At 42.1% G+C, this 20,656-nt stretch overlaps 1 protein-coding gene across 3 annotated transcripts in view; it reads left to right on the forward strand.

Annotated features, from left to right (window-relative positions):
• Gli (carboxyl ester lipase-like protein Gli) overlaps nucleotides 1-20,656 on the forward strand; it is an 81,340-nt gene that overhangs the window by 45,867 nt on the left and 14,817 nt on the right. For all 3 annotated transcript variants that reach the window (XR_011039163.1, XM_068344776.1, XM_068344777.1), the window contains exons 7-11: nucleotides 8,889-9,090; nucleotides 16,258-16,448; nucleotides 17,232-17,375; nucleotides 17,737-17,897; nucleotides 18,152-18,353. Coding sequence is in view for 2 of the 3 variants with exons in the window: in XM_068344776.1 (XP_068200877.1) it covers nucleotides 8,889-9,090; nucleotides 16,258-16,448; nucleotides 17,232-17,375; nucleotides 17,737-17,897; nucleotides 18,152-18,353 (900 nt within the window). In the remaining variant the exon portion in view is untranslated. The remainder of the gene's footprint in view (nucleotides 1-8,888; nucleotides 9,091-16,257; nucleotides 16,449-17,231; nucleotides 17,376-17,736; nucleotides 17,898-18,151; nucleotides 18,354-20,656) is intronic.

Raw genomic sequence — 20,656 nt, forward strand, 5'->3', positions numbered from 1 at the left:
GAGTAACCTATCCGGGAAGATGTAACATGGAATATTATAAGACTTGGTTTCTGGGAAGAGGGAAAGTAGTTTAGAAGTAAATGTGCAGATGATGGTGACTGAAGACAAAGCAAGGAAGGCAGAGGAGGAGCACTAATGTGAAAAGAGCTTCTATACATATGATGGTGAACTAAATGCTGGAACTGTTTAGTCGAGTGTTTCTTATGGAAGATGAAATCAATTAATATGAAGGGAAATAGGAAGATGCTACAATCAATAGTCTACAGCATATATTAAATTAAAATGGTGAGAAAGAATCAAGGCAAATTAATAAAAGCTAATATTAATAAAAAAATCTCAGCCCTTTTCAAGTGTTTTTAACTCGTGGAAAAAAATTGGGGAATAAGATATTGAAAATGCTGTAAAATTTAAAAGTCTAGGGAAGAGGAGGGAAAAAAATTAATAGAAAATGATGCCTTGAAAGCCTTCAAAAGCTCTAAAAAAAATTTGCCTCTAATTTCCATCCAATCACTACAGAATTTTTAGAAAAGTCCCACCAGCAAAATAACTGTAAGGGGGGAGTACTTTCCTCTTACATCAGTTACTTAGGGATTTCACCTAAGGGTGTCCACTTTCCTGGGATGAAATAGTGTCTGTTGCCTACATACTAATCATCATGTTGGGGGTAGATGGATAAGGAGTACCTGGTATACCCTGTTTTACGGGGTATTGAATATAAGTCCTGGTGGCCAAATTAGCTAGTTTTAAGTAGCTTGGTGTCCCGACGATGATGATTGGTTACCAATGTAAAAAATTACACTTGAAATTCCTGGTTATTGTAGAAGGAATTTTCTTCTAAATTTTACTTGCTAATGCTCTCTTAAATTATGCAGTGAGTTGAAAGTATCCAAAACTCAAAGACTATGTAGGTTTGAGGGAGACATGAGATCACAGATATCCTTAATTGACCCATCCTCATTCTTTATGAACCCATTTGAAAGAATATGAATGATGAAAGCACAGCCACCGAGAAAAAAACGTCCTTCTATCTAGCCTTGGCATATACTACTTCTGTAATATCAAGGACCATGGTTGTTATCAACTAATGGCTTCCAGCTCCAATTCTTACCAAAAGAACACAGCAAGGAACCTCAGAGAAACTACTTGGTCATTTTCATCTTGGTTGCCATGAATGTAATGGGATGCAGAGAAAGTAGCAATGACTGTAGTTGATAATGGTGACAAACCTGAATTTTGGAAAATCGGCAAAACCGCAGGATTGGAACCTTTGACTGATCCATGACTATCAGCCAAAGCCTTTATGAGTTCCAAATTGTTCCATTAGAAAGTGCTGACTATGTAACAACTTATTAATGGTAAAACTTTCAAAAACTTAAACAAAACAATCAAGGACAATTTTAATGGTATGTTAAGAACTAAATAACCAGAGACTAAAAGGAAGCAAACAACACCAGTGGCTAGACTTTTATGGAGATGGAATAGTAACCACTCACATATTGTGACAACACTGAATAAACTGACCTGTCCCAGTGTCTGGCCTCTAGCCTAAATTTTACTATCCAATTCAATCCCATCCACTCATATATTGTTGCATTTTGCAAACCTTATGACTGCAGAGTACAGTTCAGTACCTACTATACTAGGTACCATTATCTTTTACTGAAAAATATTAAAATTAGTATCAAATTCTGGAATAGCTGTCACTACTGAAACTACTGCTGAGCATACACATTGCAGATAATCAATGCATTTTTCTGTTTTCTAGGGTATTCTTACATGTCTTTGCCCTGCTACAGCTTTTTTAAATAATTATTTTTCATCCCATCTCATCAATGTGTAAACTAGCTCAATCTTTTGAAGCCCCAGCTCCATTTTTAGGTGTTGAACAGCAGCAATTGTAACAATATGTTATTTTCATTAGTAAAATAAATTTTTGAATATACTTACCCGATAATCATGTAGCTGTCAACTCCGTTGCCCGACAGAATTCTACGGAAGGGATACGCCAGCGATCGCTATACAAGAGGGGGGTGTACTCACAAGCGCCACCTGTGGCCAGGTACTGCAGTACTTCTTGTTGACACCACCTCAATTTTTCCTCGGTCCACTGGTTCTATGGGGAGGAAGGGTGGGTCAATTAAATCATGATTATCGGGTAAGTATATTCAAAAATTTATTTTACTAATGAAAATAACATTTTTCAATATTAATCTTACCCGATAATCATGTAGCTGATTCACACCCAGGGAGGTGGGTGAAAACCAGTGTACATGTATATCAAGAAGCTAAGTATCCCGTATTTCATATTATCAGTTATTCAAAATAACAATGAAATTATAAGTACCTGGTAAGGAAGTCGACTTGAGCCATTACACTGCCTTAAATAAGTTCGTCTTCCTTACTGAGCGCAGCGTTCCTCTTAGGAGGCTGAACAACTCTAAGGTGCTGAAGTATCAAGGGCTGCAACCCATACTAAAGGACCTCATCACAACCTTTAACCTCGGCGCTTCTCAAGAAAGAATTGACCACCCGCCAAATCAACAAGGATGTGGAAGGCTTCTTAGCCGACCGTACAACCCATAAAAAGTATTCAAGAGAAAGGTTAAAAGGTTATGGGATTATGGGAATGTAGTGGCTGAGCCCTCGCCTACTACTGCATTCGTTGCTACGAATGGTCCCAGGGTGTAGCAGTACTCGTAAAGAGACTGGACATCTTTGAGATAGAATGATGCGAACACTGACTTGCTTCTCCAATAGGTTGCATCCATAACACTCTGCAGAGAACGGTTCTGTTTGAAGGCCACTGAAGTAGCCACAGCTCCCACTTCATGTGTCCTTACCTTCAGCAAAGCAAGGTCTTCTTCCTTCAGATGAGAATGTGCTTCCCTAATCAGAAGCTTGAATAGTAAGAAACTGAGTTCTTAGACCTTGGAAAAGAAGGTTTCTTGATAGCACACCATAAGGCTTCTGATTGTCCTCGTAAAGGTTAAGACCTTTTTAGATAGTACCTAAGAGCTCTAACTGGGCAAAGTACTCTCTCCAGTTCATTCCCCACCAAGTTGGACAGGCTTGGGATCTCGAACGACTTAGGCCAAGGACGTGAAGGAAGCTCGTTTAGCAAAAACCGAGCTGCAAGGAACATGTAGCCGTTTCAGATGTGAAAACAATGATCCTGCTGAAGGCGTGGATCTCACTTACTCTTTTAGCTGTTGTCAAGCACACGAGGAAAAGAGTTTTTAATGTGAGGTCCTAAAAAGAGGCTGATTGGAGAGGTTCAAATCTTGATGACATAAGGAACCTTAGGACCACGTCTAGATTCCAGCCTGGAGTGGACAACCGACGTTCCTTTGAGGTCTCAAAAGACCTAGGGAGGTCCTGTAGATCTTTGTTGGTGGAAAGATCCAAGCCTCTGTGGCGGAAAACCGCTGCCAACATACTTCTGTAACCCTTGATCGTAGGAGCTGAAAGGGATCTTACTTTCCTTAGATGTAACAGGAAGTCAGCAATCTGGGTTACAGTGGTACTGGTTGAGGAAACTGCATTGGTCTTGTACCAGCTACGGAAGACTTCCCCTTGAGACTGATAGATTCTGAGAGTGGATGTTCTCCTTGCTCTGGCAATCGCTCTGGCTGCCTCCTTCGAAAAGCCCCTAGCTCTTGAGAGTCTTTCGAAAGTCTGAAGGCAGTCAGACGAAGAGCGTGGAGGTTTGGGTGTACCTTCTTTACGTGAGGTTGACGTAGAAGGTTCACTCCTAGAGGAAGAGTCCTGGGAATGTCGACCAGCCATTGCAGTACCTCTATGAACCATTCTCTCGCGGGCCAGAGCGGAGCCAACCAACGTCAGCCGTGTCCCTTTGCGAGAGGAGAACTTCTGAAGTACCCTGTTGACAATCTTGAACGGCGGGAATGCATACAGGTCGAGATGGGACCAATCCAGCAGAAAAGCATCCACGTGAACTGCTGCTGGGTCTGGAATCGGAGAACAATACAACAGGAGTCTCTAGGTTATCGAGGTAGCGAACAGATCTATGGTTGGCTGACCCCACAGGGCCCAAAGTCTGCTGCAAACATTCTAGTGAAGGGTCCACTCTGTGGGGATGACCTGACCCTTCTGGCTGAGGCGATCTGCCATGACATTCATACCGCCCTGAATGAACCTCGTTACCAGCGTGAGCTTTCGATCTTTTGACCAGATGAGGAGGTCCCTTGCGATCTAGAACAACTTCCACGAAAGAGTCCCTCCCTGCTTGAAGATGTAAGCCAGGGCTGTGGTGTTGTCAGAGTCCACCTCCACCACCTTGTTAAGCTGGAGGGACTTGAAGTTTATCAAGGCCAGAAGAACCGCCAACAACTCCTTGCAATTGATGTGAAGTGTCCTTTGCTCCTGATTCCATGTTCCCGAGCATTCCTGTCCGTCCAAAGTCGCACCCCAGCCCGTGTCTGATGCGTCCGAGAGGAGACGGCGGTCGGGTTTCTGAACAGCCAAAGGTAGACTTCCTTGAGAAGAAAGCTGTTCTTACACCACGCGAGAGAAGACCTCCTCTCTTCGGAAACAGGAACTGAGACCGTCTCTAGCGTCATGTCCTTTATCCAGTGAGCAGCTAGATGATACTGAAGGGGGGGAGGTGGAGTCTCCCTAACACGATGAACAGGGCCAGCGATGAAAGTGTCCCTGTTAGACTCATCCACTACCTGACTGAGCATCGGTTCCTTCTCAGCATGCTCTGGATGCATTCTAGGGCTTGGAAGATCCTTGGGGCCGATGGAAAAGCCCGAAAAGCTCGACTCTGAAGATCCATACCCAGGTAGACAATGGTCTGGGATGGGACGAGCTGAGACTCCTCAAAATTGACCAGGAGGCCCAGTTCCTTGGTCAGATCCATAGTCCATCTGAGAATCTCCAGACAGCGACGACTTGTGGGAGCTCTTAAAAGCCAGTCGTCTGACGGAGCCGGACACAAGATCATGGTACTGCTGCACAGTCTGTGAACTGTCAACCATGGGGAAGCGAGGAAGTACAGTGACAACCCGAAGCTGTCTAGACTGTCTGGGTCGTACAGACAACTTCTTATCGGGTTGCTGAGGTTGCCGCACTGCGTCACAACAAGTCACTTCTGCTGGTTGTTGAACGTCTTCCCAGTGACACACTGACTCCGTAAACAAAAAATCCTCTAACAAGGACTAAGCTTGGACTGCATGTCTTGCAACACAGCTCAAGGTCTATGGGAGCAGGTGTGGTAACAGACGGGGTTAGCGACTGAAGTGGAACCATTACCTTCCCTGGAAGCATGTTATGCTTAAATAAAAGTCCATAGGAGGCTACGCAGCTAAAGGCTCCTCTCCAAATGACAGAGTCCTCAAGGGAATATCAGAAGGTGGGAGAAAAGCACTTTCTCATCTACAGGGACCATATCCGAGAAAAGCTAAGTTCTCTCAGTGAGGGTTTCACTGGTGCAAAAGCAGCAGACTAGAAGGCAACGTTATGAAACTGCTTGACAGTCTAGTGAGTTGGCAACAACCAAAGATGTGTGACTGAGAAGCATGCGGTAAGGTATGCAGAGCATGCTGTATGCAGAGCATGCTGTATGTAGAGCATGCTGTAAGGTAAGCAGAGCATGTTGCATGGCGTGTAACATTTCTCAGAAATTCCATGACCAGTGCTAGATTGAGTAAAATCGCATTACTGTCCATTGAAAGTGCACGTGCCGAGGGAATTGATTTAGACTGTTTTGTTGATGAATTTGATAGCTGGCATGATAATCGTAGAATTAAGCTGCACTAAATATACGTACTATAATCTACTTCACCTCAGGAAAGGGAAACTCGCCTTGTTGGCAACACTGCATTACTTCATGCATGCTTGCATGGGGTTTTAATATCAACATAATATTTACATTACATTCATAACTCATGATTCATTTTTGTTTTGAAGATATTTTTGCCATATTTTGCGATTTTGTTAAAAATATATTGCAAGGAATACATATATATATATATTTTTTTTTTTTTTTTTTTTTTTTTTTTTTTTTTTTTTTTTTTTAAGTAATACGAATAACCTCCATTATCATAATGTTTGTGTAGGCATACATGTATATGATTACAAATGCAAGTTATGAAAGTAATGAGGTGTTATTATTGTCATTTGTTATTTCAAAGTTGAATGGGAAGAGGCTCAAGTTGAGGAGAAAGTGGCAGATGCATGCGTTGAGGTGGCTGACTCATAGCATGAGGTTCCTGCCTCAAGAGTTGCGCTTGCCTCAAGGGTTGAGGTGGCTGCGCAGAGAGAGGCTCTTGACTCACGAGTTGAGGTTCTTGAGGTGTGAGCTGCGAGAGTTGAGGTAGCGGCTGCGCAGAACGCAGTTCCTGTCTCACGAGTTGAGGTTCCTGAGGAGCTAGCCTCAAGAGTTGAGGCTCTCGCCTTGAGGAAAGTTGAGGTAGCAGCTGCGAGAGCTGAGGTGGCTGCCTCAAGGATGGTAGAGGTTGTCGTACCTCAAAAGGTTGTGCCTCGAAGATGGTCTAACTGCAAGAAAATCTTGCCTCAAGGCATAAGACTCCTGCTCCCATTGTTGAGGTTGCCTTAAGGAAGGTTGAGGTTGCTGCACAACTCTGGTAACTGGAAACTCCGAACGCGGTAAGGTAGCTTGAGGAACCTCAACTTCGTACGCCTGGCAGACTGGACTGCGGTGAGGCGGAGCGCTCGCAGGAGGAGGTGTAACCTTCTCAGCCTGAAACTCACGCATTAAGACCGCAAGCTGCGACTGCATGGACTGCAGCAAAGTCATCTTGGGATCAACAGACGATAAGGTCTGTTGAGGCAAAGCCTTAACAGAAGATGAGGTCTGTTGAGGCATCGCCTTACCTCTCTTAGGAGGTGTGCAGTCACCTGATGACTGCGGAGAGTCAGAGCTAACCCAATGACTGCATCCGGGTTGTTGAACTCTAGAGGAGTGGACTTTACGTTTAAGAGGTCTTGAGACCTGAGTCCAGCGTTTTCTCCCCGAAATTTCTTCTGCAGACGAGCAAAAAAAAGGGCTCAATCGTCTGCGGGTGGGAGTGACGGTCTCTGTAAGACACGCCCGCAACCACCGAGGATACTTCTGTGCGCCGATCAAGGCCTGCCGAACCCTTTTGCCCTTCGACATTGCTTCTCCCCTGGGCTTGGGAGCTTGCAAGAGGTCCCGGACTGGGAGGACGACTGGCACGCACAGAAGTACCCTCACGCACAACACTGACACACTTTGCGCTAATCACTTATCACTTTTGATTTTCTGTTTGCACTTATTTCACTGAACTCGAAACTTTAAGTGGTTTGTACCTGAAACACGCAATTCTATCCTTCCTTAAAAGTTAGTAATTGCGAAAACAGAATTACAATGTAACAGAAAAATCTAATGAAAGATAAATAATTCAGTGGCTGGAAAGAAACTAAACACTAGATCAAATAAACTACGTTTAAAATCTCTCACCGCATAAAGCTTGAGAACAAGAATAAAACTCTAGAAACGTTTACCTTCTTCCCCTAAAGAGACTAGGGAGAAGAGCAAAAACGATAACAACGTTACTCGCTTGAACGAAACGTTTATCCAGCTCTCTCTCCCTCCGTCTCTATCTCTCTCTCTCTCTCTCTCTTGACTTAGAACCTGAGAGAAGAGCCCAATCATATATATCGTTAAAACATATTATTGTTAAAGGAAAAAAACTGAAATATTTCCCAAATAAAAAGTTCCTTTATTAGAATTAAAACCATTAAGCTAAGAAAGAATGAACAAAACGCTAGAAACGGTTACTCTTACTGCAACGTGACACCGTGAAAATTCTCTCTCTATCGTAACGATAGAGCGCAAGTTGAACGTTCTGAACGTCAACAACTGCAGAGACAAAACAAAACGTTAGTTCAACTTTGAAAACAGTACGAGACTATCAAAGAAATTCTTTCAAAAACATTAAAATAGCATAATATGTTAACAGGTAAAACCGAAATGACGGGCTCAATGTTAATTAACTTCGGTACCAAGAAAAGACCGCCTACTATTAGGAAAGGTCGAATATAAACAAATATAAAAATTAATTTTAATAAGTTTATAATAAAAGGAAGTTAATCGAAGAGGCCTATAAAAGGCGGAGAGATATAAAATAAATCTATAACTTTTGTTAAGCAAAATTAAGAAAGAGAGTCTATACTCTCTTAGACACCAACACTTCCGTCTAAGGGAAGGGTCGGCCATTTAAAAGTGAAAGAGAGTTCATACTCTCTTCGTCACCATAATTAATCAAATTAATTCCAAAAGCTAGCTAAGCTAATGATAAAACTTCCTGAATAGCGAAAGCTAAACTCTAGAGCAAATACATCACCAAATCGTGAGCAAAAAAACTCCAGAATCAACAGCGTATCCATGTAGGTCTAGCCGGAGGCACGACAGAGGAAAAATTGAGGTGGTGTCAACAAGAAGTACTGCAGTACCTGGCCACAGGTGGCGCTTGTGAGTACACCCCCCTCTTGTATAGCGATCGCTGGCGTATCCCTTCCGTAGAATTCTGTCGGGCAACGGAGTTGATAGCTACATGATTATCGGGTAAGATTAATATTGAAAATTTATGGTTATATATTTTACATGCATTAATTTATAATAAGGTTTTATATGTCAATTCTTTTTTGGGGAGGGGCGAGTCTCAACCTGAAACCTCATGAAGTTAGTTCTAAACAGCTATTTTCTGGATGGTCAGTGGCTAAACATAGATAAGAACATATATAAAAGTTAATCCTAATCAATGTCTAAAATATATTATGTGCCTAAAAGTAAGGATACAGTACTATCATGTATGTTTAAACTACCACAATATATTACACTACTGCATACTGTAAATATGTTCAAATTCTCTAACTTACAGCCAGATATTGGGACATTTGCCTGGGGCCCTGCAGTGGATAAAAATTTTACCGTACCTGGTAATGACTGGTATGAAGATTGGCTACAGCAAGACTGGCACATTTTACCAGACTTACCACTGAAACTTTACGAACGTAACCATCATCATCCACATCTAAGGTACCTTACTGGGGTCAATCGTGACGGAGCAGCCAAGATGGTTTGTAAGTATTGTATTTCAGCATACAAAATCATTGTGAGAAATTTTTCAATAAAAAATAAACTGAAATACTTCCTCAAGAAAGTCTTTTACCGTCATAAATCAAGATCAATTATTTTAACGACATACAGAAGATAGCCTGGTATATTACCTCTACTACAGTATTGTAGCATCTTAAATCTTTAATTTCTCAGTTATGCAATACTCTATACTTATTGAGGGCATGTTTAGCTATACTATAACTAGGACATCACAGGGATTGTTTAAAAGGAGAAAATGAGAATATATAATAAAATAATTTTCAATATTTCCTCGATTCATAGGAAACTTCTAAATCCTAAGTGACAATACGAACAGAATATGGATTGCAGTTAGGTGTACAGTCTATCAATCTCCTATTACTGTTATTTAGAATATAATAATTCTTTAGTAAATACTTCATTTGTAATTTATTACTAATTCCAGCAGATTTTTTCCTTGTTTTAGCATCAAAAATGAATTCTTGATCCACTGTAGACTACTATATATAGGTGTAAATAAATTTCTCCCTCATCCTGTGTCATTTGACTTGTATTGTTTTCATTAATATGAACCAATGATTTTTTGGGAACAGAACACTTCAATTATATATGTACTAAAACAATAAAAATGATATTTTAATTATAAAATAAATTTTTGAATATACTTACCCGGTGAATATATAGCTGCAACTCTGTTGCTCGACAGACAAAAAACTGTACAAAAAAACTCGCTAGCGATCGCCACACAGGTTGCGGGTGTGCTCACCAGCGCCAACTGTCGGCCAGATACCAAACTCTATGTAAACAAAGACTCAATTTTCTCCTCATCCCACTGCGTCTCTATTGGGGAGGAAGGGAGGGTCGTTTAATTTATATTCACCGGGTAAGTATATTCAAAAATTTATTTTATAATTAAAATATCATTTTTAAATATCTAACTTAGCCGGTGAATATATAGCTGATTCACACCCAGGGTGGTGGGTAGAGACCAGTTAAATATGTTTACATCTTATGAGCTAAGAGTTTTTATTTCATTTTAGAAGTTATCAAAATAACAAAAACAAAATAAATAGGTACCTGGTAAGGAAGTCGACTTAGACGATTACTCTGCCTTATAAGTACGTCTTCTTTACGGAGCCTCGCGATCCTCTTAGGATGGTGACAGACCCCTAGGAGCTGAAGTATCAAGGGCTGCAACCTCCTCAAACCCCTAATCTGGGCGCTCTCAAGAAATGACTTTGACCACCCGCCAAATCAACCAGGATGCGAAAGGCTTCTTAGCCTTCCGGACAACCCATAAAAAACAACATTTCAAGAGACAGATTATAAGGATATGGAATTAGGGAATTGTAGTGGTTGAGCCCTCACCCACTACTGCACTCGCTGCTACGAATGGTCCCAGTGTGTAGCAGTTCTCGTAAAGAGACTGGACATCTTTCAAGTAAAATGACGCGAACACTGACTTGCTTCTCCAATAGGTTGCGTCCATTATACTTTGCAGAGATATATTTTGCTTAAAGGCCACGGAAGTTGTTACAGCTCTAACTTCGTGCGTCTTCACCTTAAGCAAAGTTCGGTCTTCCTCACTCAGATGTGAATGAGCTTCTCGTAATAACAATCTGATAAAGTCTGACCAAGCATTCTTTGACATAGGCAAGGATGGTTTCTTAACTGAACACCATAAAGCTTCAGATTGGCCTCGTAAAGGTTTAGTACGCTTTAAATAGAACTTAAGAGCTCTAACAGGGCATAAGACTCTTTCTAGTCCATTGCCTACGATCTCCGATAAGCTGGGAATATCGAAAGATTTAGGCCAAGGCCGAGAAGGCCGCTCATGTTTGGCTAGAAAACCAAGTTGCAGCGAACAAGTGGCTTTTTCCCGACGAAAATCCGATGTTCTTGCTGAAGGCATGAATCTCACTGACTCTTTTAGCCGAGGCTAAGCATACCAGGAAAAGAGTCTTAAGAGTGAGATCTTTCAGGGAGGCTGAATGTAACGGCTCCAACCTGTCTGACATGAGGAATCTTAGTACCACGTCTAAATTCCATCCAGGGGTAGCCAAACGACGCTCCTTGGTGGTCTCAAAAGACTTAAGGAGGTCTTGCAGATCTTCATGTTGGAAAGATCTAAGCCATTATGCCGGAAGACCGATGCCAACATGCTTCTGTAGCCCTTGATAGTGGGAGCTGAAAGGGATCGTCCTTTTCTCAGGTATAAGAGAAAATCAGCTATTTGAGCTACAGAGGTACTGGTCGAGGATACAGAAACTGACTTGCACCAGTCTCGGAAGACTTCCCACTTCGATTGGTAGACTCTAATGGAAGACGCTCTCCTTGCTCTAGCAATCGCACTGGCTGCCTCCTTCGAAAAGCCTCTAGCTCTCGAGAGTCTTTCGATAGTCTGAAGGCAGTCAGACGAAGAGCGTGGAGGCTTTGGAGTACCTTCTTTACGTGTGGCTGACGTAGAAGGTCTACCCTTAGAGGAAGACTTCTGGGAACGTCTACTAACCATCGAAGTATCTCGGTGAACCATTCTCTCGCGGGCCAGAGGGAAGCAACTAACGTCAACCTTGTCCCTTCGTGAGAGGCGAACTTCTGCAGTACCTTGTTGACAATATTGAACGGTGGGAATGCGTAGAGATCCAGATGTGACCAATCTAGGAGGAAAGCATCTATATGTATTGCTGCTGGGTCCGGGACTGGAGAGCAATAGATTGGAAGCCTCTTGGTCAGCGAGGTTGCAAAGAGATCTATGGATGGTGTATCCCAAGTGGCCCAAAGTCTCTTGCACACATTCTTGTGGAGGGTCCATTCGGTTGGAATTACTTGCCCTTTCCGACTGAGACAATCTGCTATGACGTTCAAGTCGCCTTGGATGAACCTCGTTACTAGGGAGATGTCTTGACCTTTTGACCAGATGAGCAGGTCCCTTGCGATCTCGTACAACGTCAGTGAGTGGGTACCTCCTTGTTTGGAGATGTACGCCAAGGCCGTGGTGTTGTCCGAGTTTACTTCCACCACTTTGCCTTGAAGGAGATACTCGAAGCTTTTCAAGGCCAGATGAACTGCCAACAGCTCCTTGCAGTTGATATGTATGCTCCTCTGACTCGAGTTCCACAGACCTGAGCATTCCCGACCGTCCAGTGTCGCGCCCCAGCCCAAGTCCGATGCGTCCGAGAAGAGAACGTGGTGGGGAGTCTGAACAGCCAGGGGAAGACCCTCTCTTAGGTTGATATTGTCCTTGCACCAAGTCAGACAAGACTTTATCTTTCCGGAAATCGGGATCGAGACCGCTTCTAGCGTCTTGTCCTTTTTCCAGTGAAAAGCCAGATGGTATTGAAGAGGACGGAGGTGTAGTCTTCCTAGTGATACAAACTGTTCCAGGGATGACAGCGTCCCCACCAGACTCATCCACAGCCTGACTGAACAGCGTTCCTTCTTCAGCATCTTCTGGATGGATAGCAGGGCTTGATCTATTCTGGGGGCTGATCGTCTTGTTATTCAGCAACGTCCTCATCAGATAGTTCCTCATCCGAAAACTGATGAGGAAACGGCAACGGAGTGGGTAACGTCTGGCTCGCTGAGTCCGGTCGCACTGGTGCATGCGTGACGGAGCCGGACGTAACGTCATGGAATTGCTGCACAGTCTGTGAACTGTCAACAACCATGGGTGCGCGAGGAAGCACAGCGTCCACCCGAGACTGTCTAGACCGTCTGGGTTGTGCAGTCAACACCATACCGGGTTGCTGAGGTTGACGCACCGCGTCAAAACAAGTCACCTCTGCTGGTTGTTGAACGTCCTGAACGTCAAAAACCACCTCCGAGCGTCGCTTAACGTCAACGTGCGGCTGGCAACCCACACTGGGTCGCATCGGTGGAGGAACCACCTCAACTGGTAGACGCGAGAAGGTTACCTCAGCGTCAACAGGACTCACAACCGACCGGTTGGAAGGTTGTTGGCCAGAAGGTTCAGCAGCAACCTTCTCCGCATTAAAGTCCTCTATCAAGGACGCAAGCTTGGACTGCATGTCTTGCAGCAAAGCCCATTTAGGGTCTACGGGAGCAGGTGCGGCAACAGACGGGGTTAGCGACTGAGGCGGTACCGCTTTCCATCCCTGAAAGCCTTGTTTATGCATGACATAATTGTACAGCAAAACTTCAAAGGCTCGAAAGCAGCTGTGAAGTTGACCTGTAAAAAACTTGGAGCGTCTCCTGGCCAGGCGCCAGGGAGAGTCTACGAGATTTGAGAAGTCTATCTGGGCAGAGGCATGAACTCCCAAGCCGAGAACTTCTCTCGTGTCATAACAGACTCTCGCTCTATAAGCCAGTTTAAAAGAAGGGAAAGCAAAGGCTGTATCCCCCAAACTCCTCCTGGTGATAAACCAGTCGCCTAGCAAACGTAAAGCTCTCTAGGAGAGCGAGAGAGCACTAGCTTATAAACAACGGCTTCGAAGTAGCTAGGCCTAGTGTAAGCTCTGACGTTTAGGCGAACGAGGAGCAGCAGTTACAAAAAAATCTGGACAAAGATCCTTAAAAAAAAATCATCATGATTTAATTAAAGTCCATAGAGGGCTAAGCAGCTTTAGGCTCCTCTCCGTCTGACAGAGTCCTCAAGGGAATATCAGTAGGAGGGGGAACAGCAACTTCCTCATATACAGGAACCTTGTCCGATAAAAGCCGAGTCTCAAGCAAGGGAGAGACCTACCGTGGTGGCAATGCTTTACAAGCAGAGTCCACACGCACTGGTGCATTAGTAGCGGACCAGGACGCAACGTCATGTAACTGCTTGACAGTCTGTGAACTGTCAACAACTGAACTGTCAACAACAACAGGTGCGTGAGGACGCACAGCGTCCACTCGAGACTGCTTTGACTGCCTAGACTGAGCAGTCAAAACAACTCTAGAATGCGGAGGTTGACGCACAGCGTCAAAACAAGTCAACTCCGATTGTTAGCGAACGTCCTGAACGTCAACAGGAGCATCAGCAAGTGGCCTAACGTCCAAATGTGGCTGAAAATCCACACGAGACCGCATCGAGTGTGGTTCTAAACAACCTGACTGACGTGACTTAGCTACGCCAACGTCAACAGGAAGCACAAAGGAACGTTAGGTTGGCTGAAAGCCAGGATATCGATGAGATAAACGGCTAGACTCAACGGACTAATCGGCAGAATAGTCTTCCATAAGGGAGGCAAGCATATTCTGCATGTCTTGCCGTACAACCCATTAAGGATCAACGGAAATGGTTGTGGTAAGAGACGAGGGTAACGTCTGTGACCGCAACACTTTGCCAACAAAAAGGACTCTCGGAGTCTGTGTTACGCTTTTGTTAGGCGGCGAGCAGTTTTCCGATGACTGCATAGGGTCAGAGCTGTCCTAATGGTTGCAACCAGGACGCTGGACCTGTCCTGAAAGGACTGACTTTCGCTTAAGGGCTTCGAAACCTTGTTACAGGTTTCTTATGCGAAAAGCCTTCGGATGACGAGGAGAAAAAACGTCTCTCTCGCCTTATGGTAGGGGAGATCTTGGTAAGATACACCCGATACCATAGAGGGAAATGTCTGTTCGCTGATCAAGGCCTCTCGAACCCATAAGTCGTTCGACATTACTTCTCCCCTGGGATTGGGAGCTTGCAAGAGGTCCCGGACTAGGTGAACGACAGGCACGAACAGACGAACCCTCGGACGCAACACTGTAACACTGCGCAATATCACTTTATCACTTCGATTTTCTGTTTTGCACTTATTTCACTGAAATCGAAACTTTTACTGATTTCTACCTGAAGCACGCAATTCTACCCTCATCAAAAGGTAGTAATTGCGAAATCAGTCGTATAATGCAAGCTCATTAATACCAGCAAAAAACAGAAAACATATTTTAAGATAAAAAAATTCAGTGGCTGGGGAAGAGACTAAACACTAGTTCATTCAAAACTACGTTTTCAATCTCTCACCGCACATAGCCTGGGGACGAGAATAAAAAACTAAAAACGTTTTATCCTTTCTCCCAGTACAGAGACTAGGGACGAGAGTAACACGAGAACAACGTTACCCGCTTGAACGGAACGTTTTCTCTCCTCTCTCTCCCTCCGTCTCTATCTCTCTCTCTCTTTCTCTCTTGATTTCGCACCTAAGAGAAGAGCCCAATTACATTTTGTCAAAAAAACATGTTATTTGACCAAAGGAAAAAACTGAAAGGTTTTTCAATTAAAAAGTTCCTTTAAAATAGAATTTAAAACATTTAAGCTTTGAAAGAAGAATGAACAAAACGTCAGAATCGATTTACTCTTTTTGCAAAGTGAAACCGCGATACTCTCTCTCTCTATCGTAACGATAGAGCGCAAACTGCGTAGTATAAATAAACTAAACGTTAGTTCATCTTTGAAAACAGTACGAAGACTATTCAAAGAAATTCTTTCATAAAATATTTATTAAAAATATTCATTTAAAAGGTTTTAAATCATTAGCTCTTTAAAAGCTATTTACGATTGCAAAGGGCTCAACGTTGTTTAACTTCGGTTTCCAAGTTAGGACCGCCTACTCTCAGGAAAGGTCGCATATAAACAAAACATTAAAATTTATTTTTATGTTTATAAATGTTAAGTTAATCGAAGAGGCCTAATAAAGGCGGAGAGATATAAAATATATAGAGGAAAATCTATAATTAATTTATAACGTGATAAGATAATTACTAAAAGCCTAAACACACTTCCGTCTAAGGGAAGGGTCGGCCATTTAAGAGTCAAAGAAAGTCCATACTCTCTTTGTCACCAAAAATTAAATCTATCCAAAACGAGTTCAAGATTTAAGATGAAGAAAAAAAACACCTGCACTGCGAAAGCTCAAACCAGAATATAGTACTTCACCAAAGATGATGGGAAAAACTCCAGGTTTCAACAGCGAGTAAAGTACGTCTTGTTGACACGTCGACAGAGAGAAAATTGAGTCTTTGTTTACATAGAGTTTGGTATCTGGCCGACAGTTGGCGCTGGTGAGCACACCCGCAACCTGTGTGGCGATCGCTAGCGAGTTTTTTTGTACAGTTTTTTTGTCTGTCGAGCAACAGAGTTGCAGCTATATATTCACCGGCTAAGTTAAATATTTAAAAAAATCTTTAGAAAAATCACTGATACTTCTTTATTATCTATACAGATGATGATAGTCGCCTCCTTCGTAACAACTATGAAGTATCTGAAACATTCTTCAATGAAAGAGTAAAGGATTGGGTGAAGCACTACAATTATTCCCTCAATCCGGAAGGTGCTTTTGATGCAATTAAGTGGATGTATACATTCAAACCAGATCCACATAATACTACACATATACGAGAACAATACGTCAATGTAAGTACTTAACTGTAAATGCTTTAAGGAGAGGTTTTTATTTGAGATATATATATGACCCATTAAAAGTTTACAAAAGAACCTAATCTTCTAGGAAGGGGTTTCTGAAATTATTATCCAAGTGGCTCACACTGCTGCATGCAATATCAAAGGTACGCAAAATAATTTTATCAATATTTCAGAGAACTTTCCTAAAGTAGCTTAAAAAAACATCACTCGAATACATAATAAGCATGAATATTTATCCAGTAGTACCTATATACTTTACAGCATATGCATTCTTTAGATTGCATTCTTTTTCTTTTTACAAAAATAAAGAAAATTCAAATTTGTATTTTTCCTACCTATACAACTCTGAGTCCTGTAAATAACTCGTTATTAATAGGAGAGAGATAAATGTTAACCAAACTTGTGATTCAAGGTCTAACACTAAAATATTCTTTAAAAAAATTTTGTCAAGTAGAGGAAGAATGATTTACCAAGACCTGATCATTATTGGCTGGATCTTAAAAGAATTAATGAATAAAACATTTCTGCACAGTTAGAACAAAGTCAAAAGTCTCATTAACTCTCCCCGAATTGTCTACCATCTCTTTCATATAAGCAAATACTAGTTGCGCTGGTAGAGGATTAAGAATACTGTAGGGTACTGTACTTGTACTTCAAGTGCCGCTTGATATAACTGGCCCTTGGTAGCGAAACAAACAAGCTTCAGTCAACCTATTACTGAATGTTTTTGTTTATGTCAAATTAGTCTTCCTTTACATGTTGATGCTTTTACAGATGTTGTCTGATGCATTATACAAATCGGGAGTGGACCATCTCGTAAAGGTATTGGTAAACTCAACCTTAAAGTCTAGTGTTCCAACATACTACTACTTGCTCAATACAACTGTAGAAGCTCTTAAGCTACCATTCTGGAGAGAGGTAAGTTTCTGGTTAATATCTCCAAAATCTGGCCTTCATTGTTATTTCTAAGTTAATATACATTACTATAATCTACAGTACTTTACAGTATATGAACTATATTTAGTACGCACAGTAAATGCTATTTTGCACAGATTATTACTTTTGGCCTCAAGCTTAAGTAAATGTGAATAAAAATAATCTATAGAATCAGAACAAAATACCTTCAGCTTAAATGATTAACGTTATTCTAATTATTAGTGATGTTACTATGGCATTGATTTGAATAAACTCGAACATAACCACCTGATGTCAGGATGCCAGATAACTGATAATCAATCAATCAAACATTATCATACTTATTACAATGTTTTTCTTTCAGATTCCAAATAATATTGAATATTACTTTATTTCTGGAGCACCTTTCATGGATCCAGACTTTTACCCAGAGAATTTCCGGGTATCTCGTAACCAATGGGGAGAAGGGGATAGAAATATGTCCCACTTTATGATGAAAGCATTTGCAAACTTTGCAAAATGGGGGTATGTACTATGAGGAACCATCTTCTGCAAAGTCTTTCTATAATATTTAGCTGAATTGATCGGTATATTTTATAATTACGATACAAAACTGATACTTTTTTAGTGATTTTACACAAATATTATGATACAAAACTGATAATATTTTTAGTGTTTTTACACGAATATTACGATACAAAACATAATTTTTTAGTGTTATTATACAAGTACTGACCATAAAAGAAATAATCTGGCATATTTCTCTTTAATTATAACAGAAATCCAACCCAAGTCCAAATACCTATCATGAAAGTCAACTGGGAGCAAGTACTGGAGGGGAATCTAAAATATCTAAGCATCAATACGACATTCAATACCAGTATGCATTTCAACTACAGACAAACATACAACTCGTTTTGGTCTGTCTATATGCCACAAGTAGTACGTGAGTGGGTACCTACAGTACCTCCACCTATCAATGTAAGTAAATCTGGACTGCTACAGTTTATGTTTACTGTTTGTGTTAAGTTATAAGGTTTTGAAGTTCTTGAACCCAAAATTTTTAAAATGTTATTTTCATTAGTAAAATAAATTTTTGAATATACTTACCCGGTATTCATATAGCTGTCAGCTCTGCTGCCCGACAGAAAAACCTAAGGACGAAATATGCCAGCGATCGCTATACAGGTGGGGGTGTACATCAACAGCGCCATCTGTCGAGCAGGTACTCAAGTACTCCATGTCAACACAGAACCAATTTTCTCCTCGGCCCACTGGGTCTCTATGGGGAGGAAGGGTGGGTCCTTTAATTTATGATCACCGGGTAAGTATATTCAAAAATTTATTTTACTAATGAAAATAACATTTTTCAATATTAAACTTACCCGGTGATCATATAGCTGATTCACACCCAGGGGGGTGGGTAGAGACCAGCATATATGTTAACATTAAGAGCTAAGTATTTCGTATTTCATTTTAGCAGTTATTCAAAATAACAAACATAAAATTAATAAGTACCTGGTAAGGAAGTCGACTTGAACAATTACTCTGCCTTTTTAAGTACGTCTTCCTTACTGAGCCTCGCGATCCTCATAGGATGCTGAGCGACTCCTAGGAGCTGAAGTATGAAGGGTTGCAACCCATACTAAAGGACCTCATCACAACCTCTAATCTAGGCGCTTCTCAAGAAAGAATTTGACCACCCGCCAAATCAACCAGGATGCGAAAGGCTTCTTAGCCTTCCGGACAACCCAAAAAACAACAATAAAAAGCATTTCAAGAGAAAGATTAAAAAGGTTATGGGATTAGGGGAATGTAGTGGTTGAGCCCTCACCCACTACTGCACTCGCTGCTACGAATGGTCCCAGGGTGTAGCAGTTCTCGTAAAGAGACTGGACATCTTTAAGGTAAAATGATGCGAACACTGACTTGCTTCTCCAATAGGTTGCATCCATTACACTCTGCAGAGATCTGTTTTGTTTGAAGGCCACTGAAGTTGCGACAGCTCTAACTTCATGTGTCCTTACCTTCAGCAAAGCATGGTCCTCCTCATTCAGATGGGAATGAGCTTCTCGAATCAAAAGTCTGATATAATAAGAAACTGCATTCTTCGACATAGGTAAAGAAGGTTTCTTAATGGCGCACCATAAAGCTTCTGACTGTCCACGTAATGGTTTAGTACGTCTCAAATAGTACTTAAGAGCTCTTACAGGGCATAGTACTCTTTCTTGTTCATTTCCAACCAAATTAGCAAGGCTTGGAATATCGAACGATTTGGGCCAAGGACGAGAAGGAAGTTCGTTTTTGGCTAAAAAACCAAGCTGTAAGGAACATGTAGCCATTTCAGATGTAAATCCAATGTTCCTGCTGAAGGCGTGTATCTCACTGACTCTTTTAGCTGTTGCTAAGCAGACGAGGAAAAGTGTCTTCAAAGTAAGATCTTTAAAAGAGGCTGATTGAAGTGGTTCGAACCTTGCTGACATAAGGAATCTTAGTACCACGTCTAAGTTCCAACCTGGTGTGGCCAACCGACGCTCCTTCGAGGTCTCAAAAGACTTAAGGAGGTCCTGTAGATCTTTGTTGTTGGAAAGATCTAAGCCTCTGTGACGGAAGACTGCTGCCAACATGCTTCTGTAACCCTTGATCGTGGGAGCTGAAAGGGATCTTTCCTTCCTTAGGTATAAAAGGAAGTCAGCTATCTGAGTTACAGAGGTACTGGTTGAGGATACTGATTTCGACTTGCACCAGCTTCGGAAGACTTCCCACTTCGACTGGTAGACTTTGAGAGTGGATGTCCTCCTTGCTCTAGCAATCGCTCTGGCTGCCTCCTTCGAAAAGCCTCTAGCTCTCGAGAGTCTTTCGATAGTCTGAAGGCAGTCAGACGAAGAGCGTGGAGGCTTGGGTGTACCTTCTTCACATGCGGCTGACGCAGAAGGTCCACTCTTAGAGGAAGTGTTCTGGGAACGTCTACTAGCCATTGCAGTACCTCGGTGAACCATTTTCTCGCGGGCCAGAGGGGAGCAACCAACGTCAACCTTGTCCCTTCGTGAGAGGCGAACTTCTGCAGTACTCTGTTGACAATCTTGAACGGGGGGAACGCATAAAGGTCTAGATGGGACCAATCCAGAAGAAAGGCATCTATGTGAACTGCTGCTGGGTCCGGAATCGGTGAGCAATAAATTGGGAGCCTCTTGGTCATCGAGGTTGCGAACAGATCTATGGTAGGCTGACCCCACAAGGCCCATAGTCTGTTGCATACATTCTTGTGAAGGGTCCACTCTGTT

The sequence above is a fragment of the Palaemon carinicauda genome, chromosome 21, assembly GCF_036898095.1.
Source record: "Palaemon carinicauda isolate YSFRI2023 chromosome 21, ASM3689809v2, whole genome shotgun sequence".
NCBI lineage: Eukaryota > Metazoa > Arthropoda > Malacostraca > Decapoda > Palaemonidae > Palaemon > Palaemon carinicauda.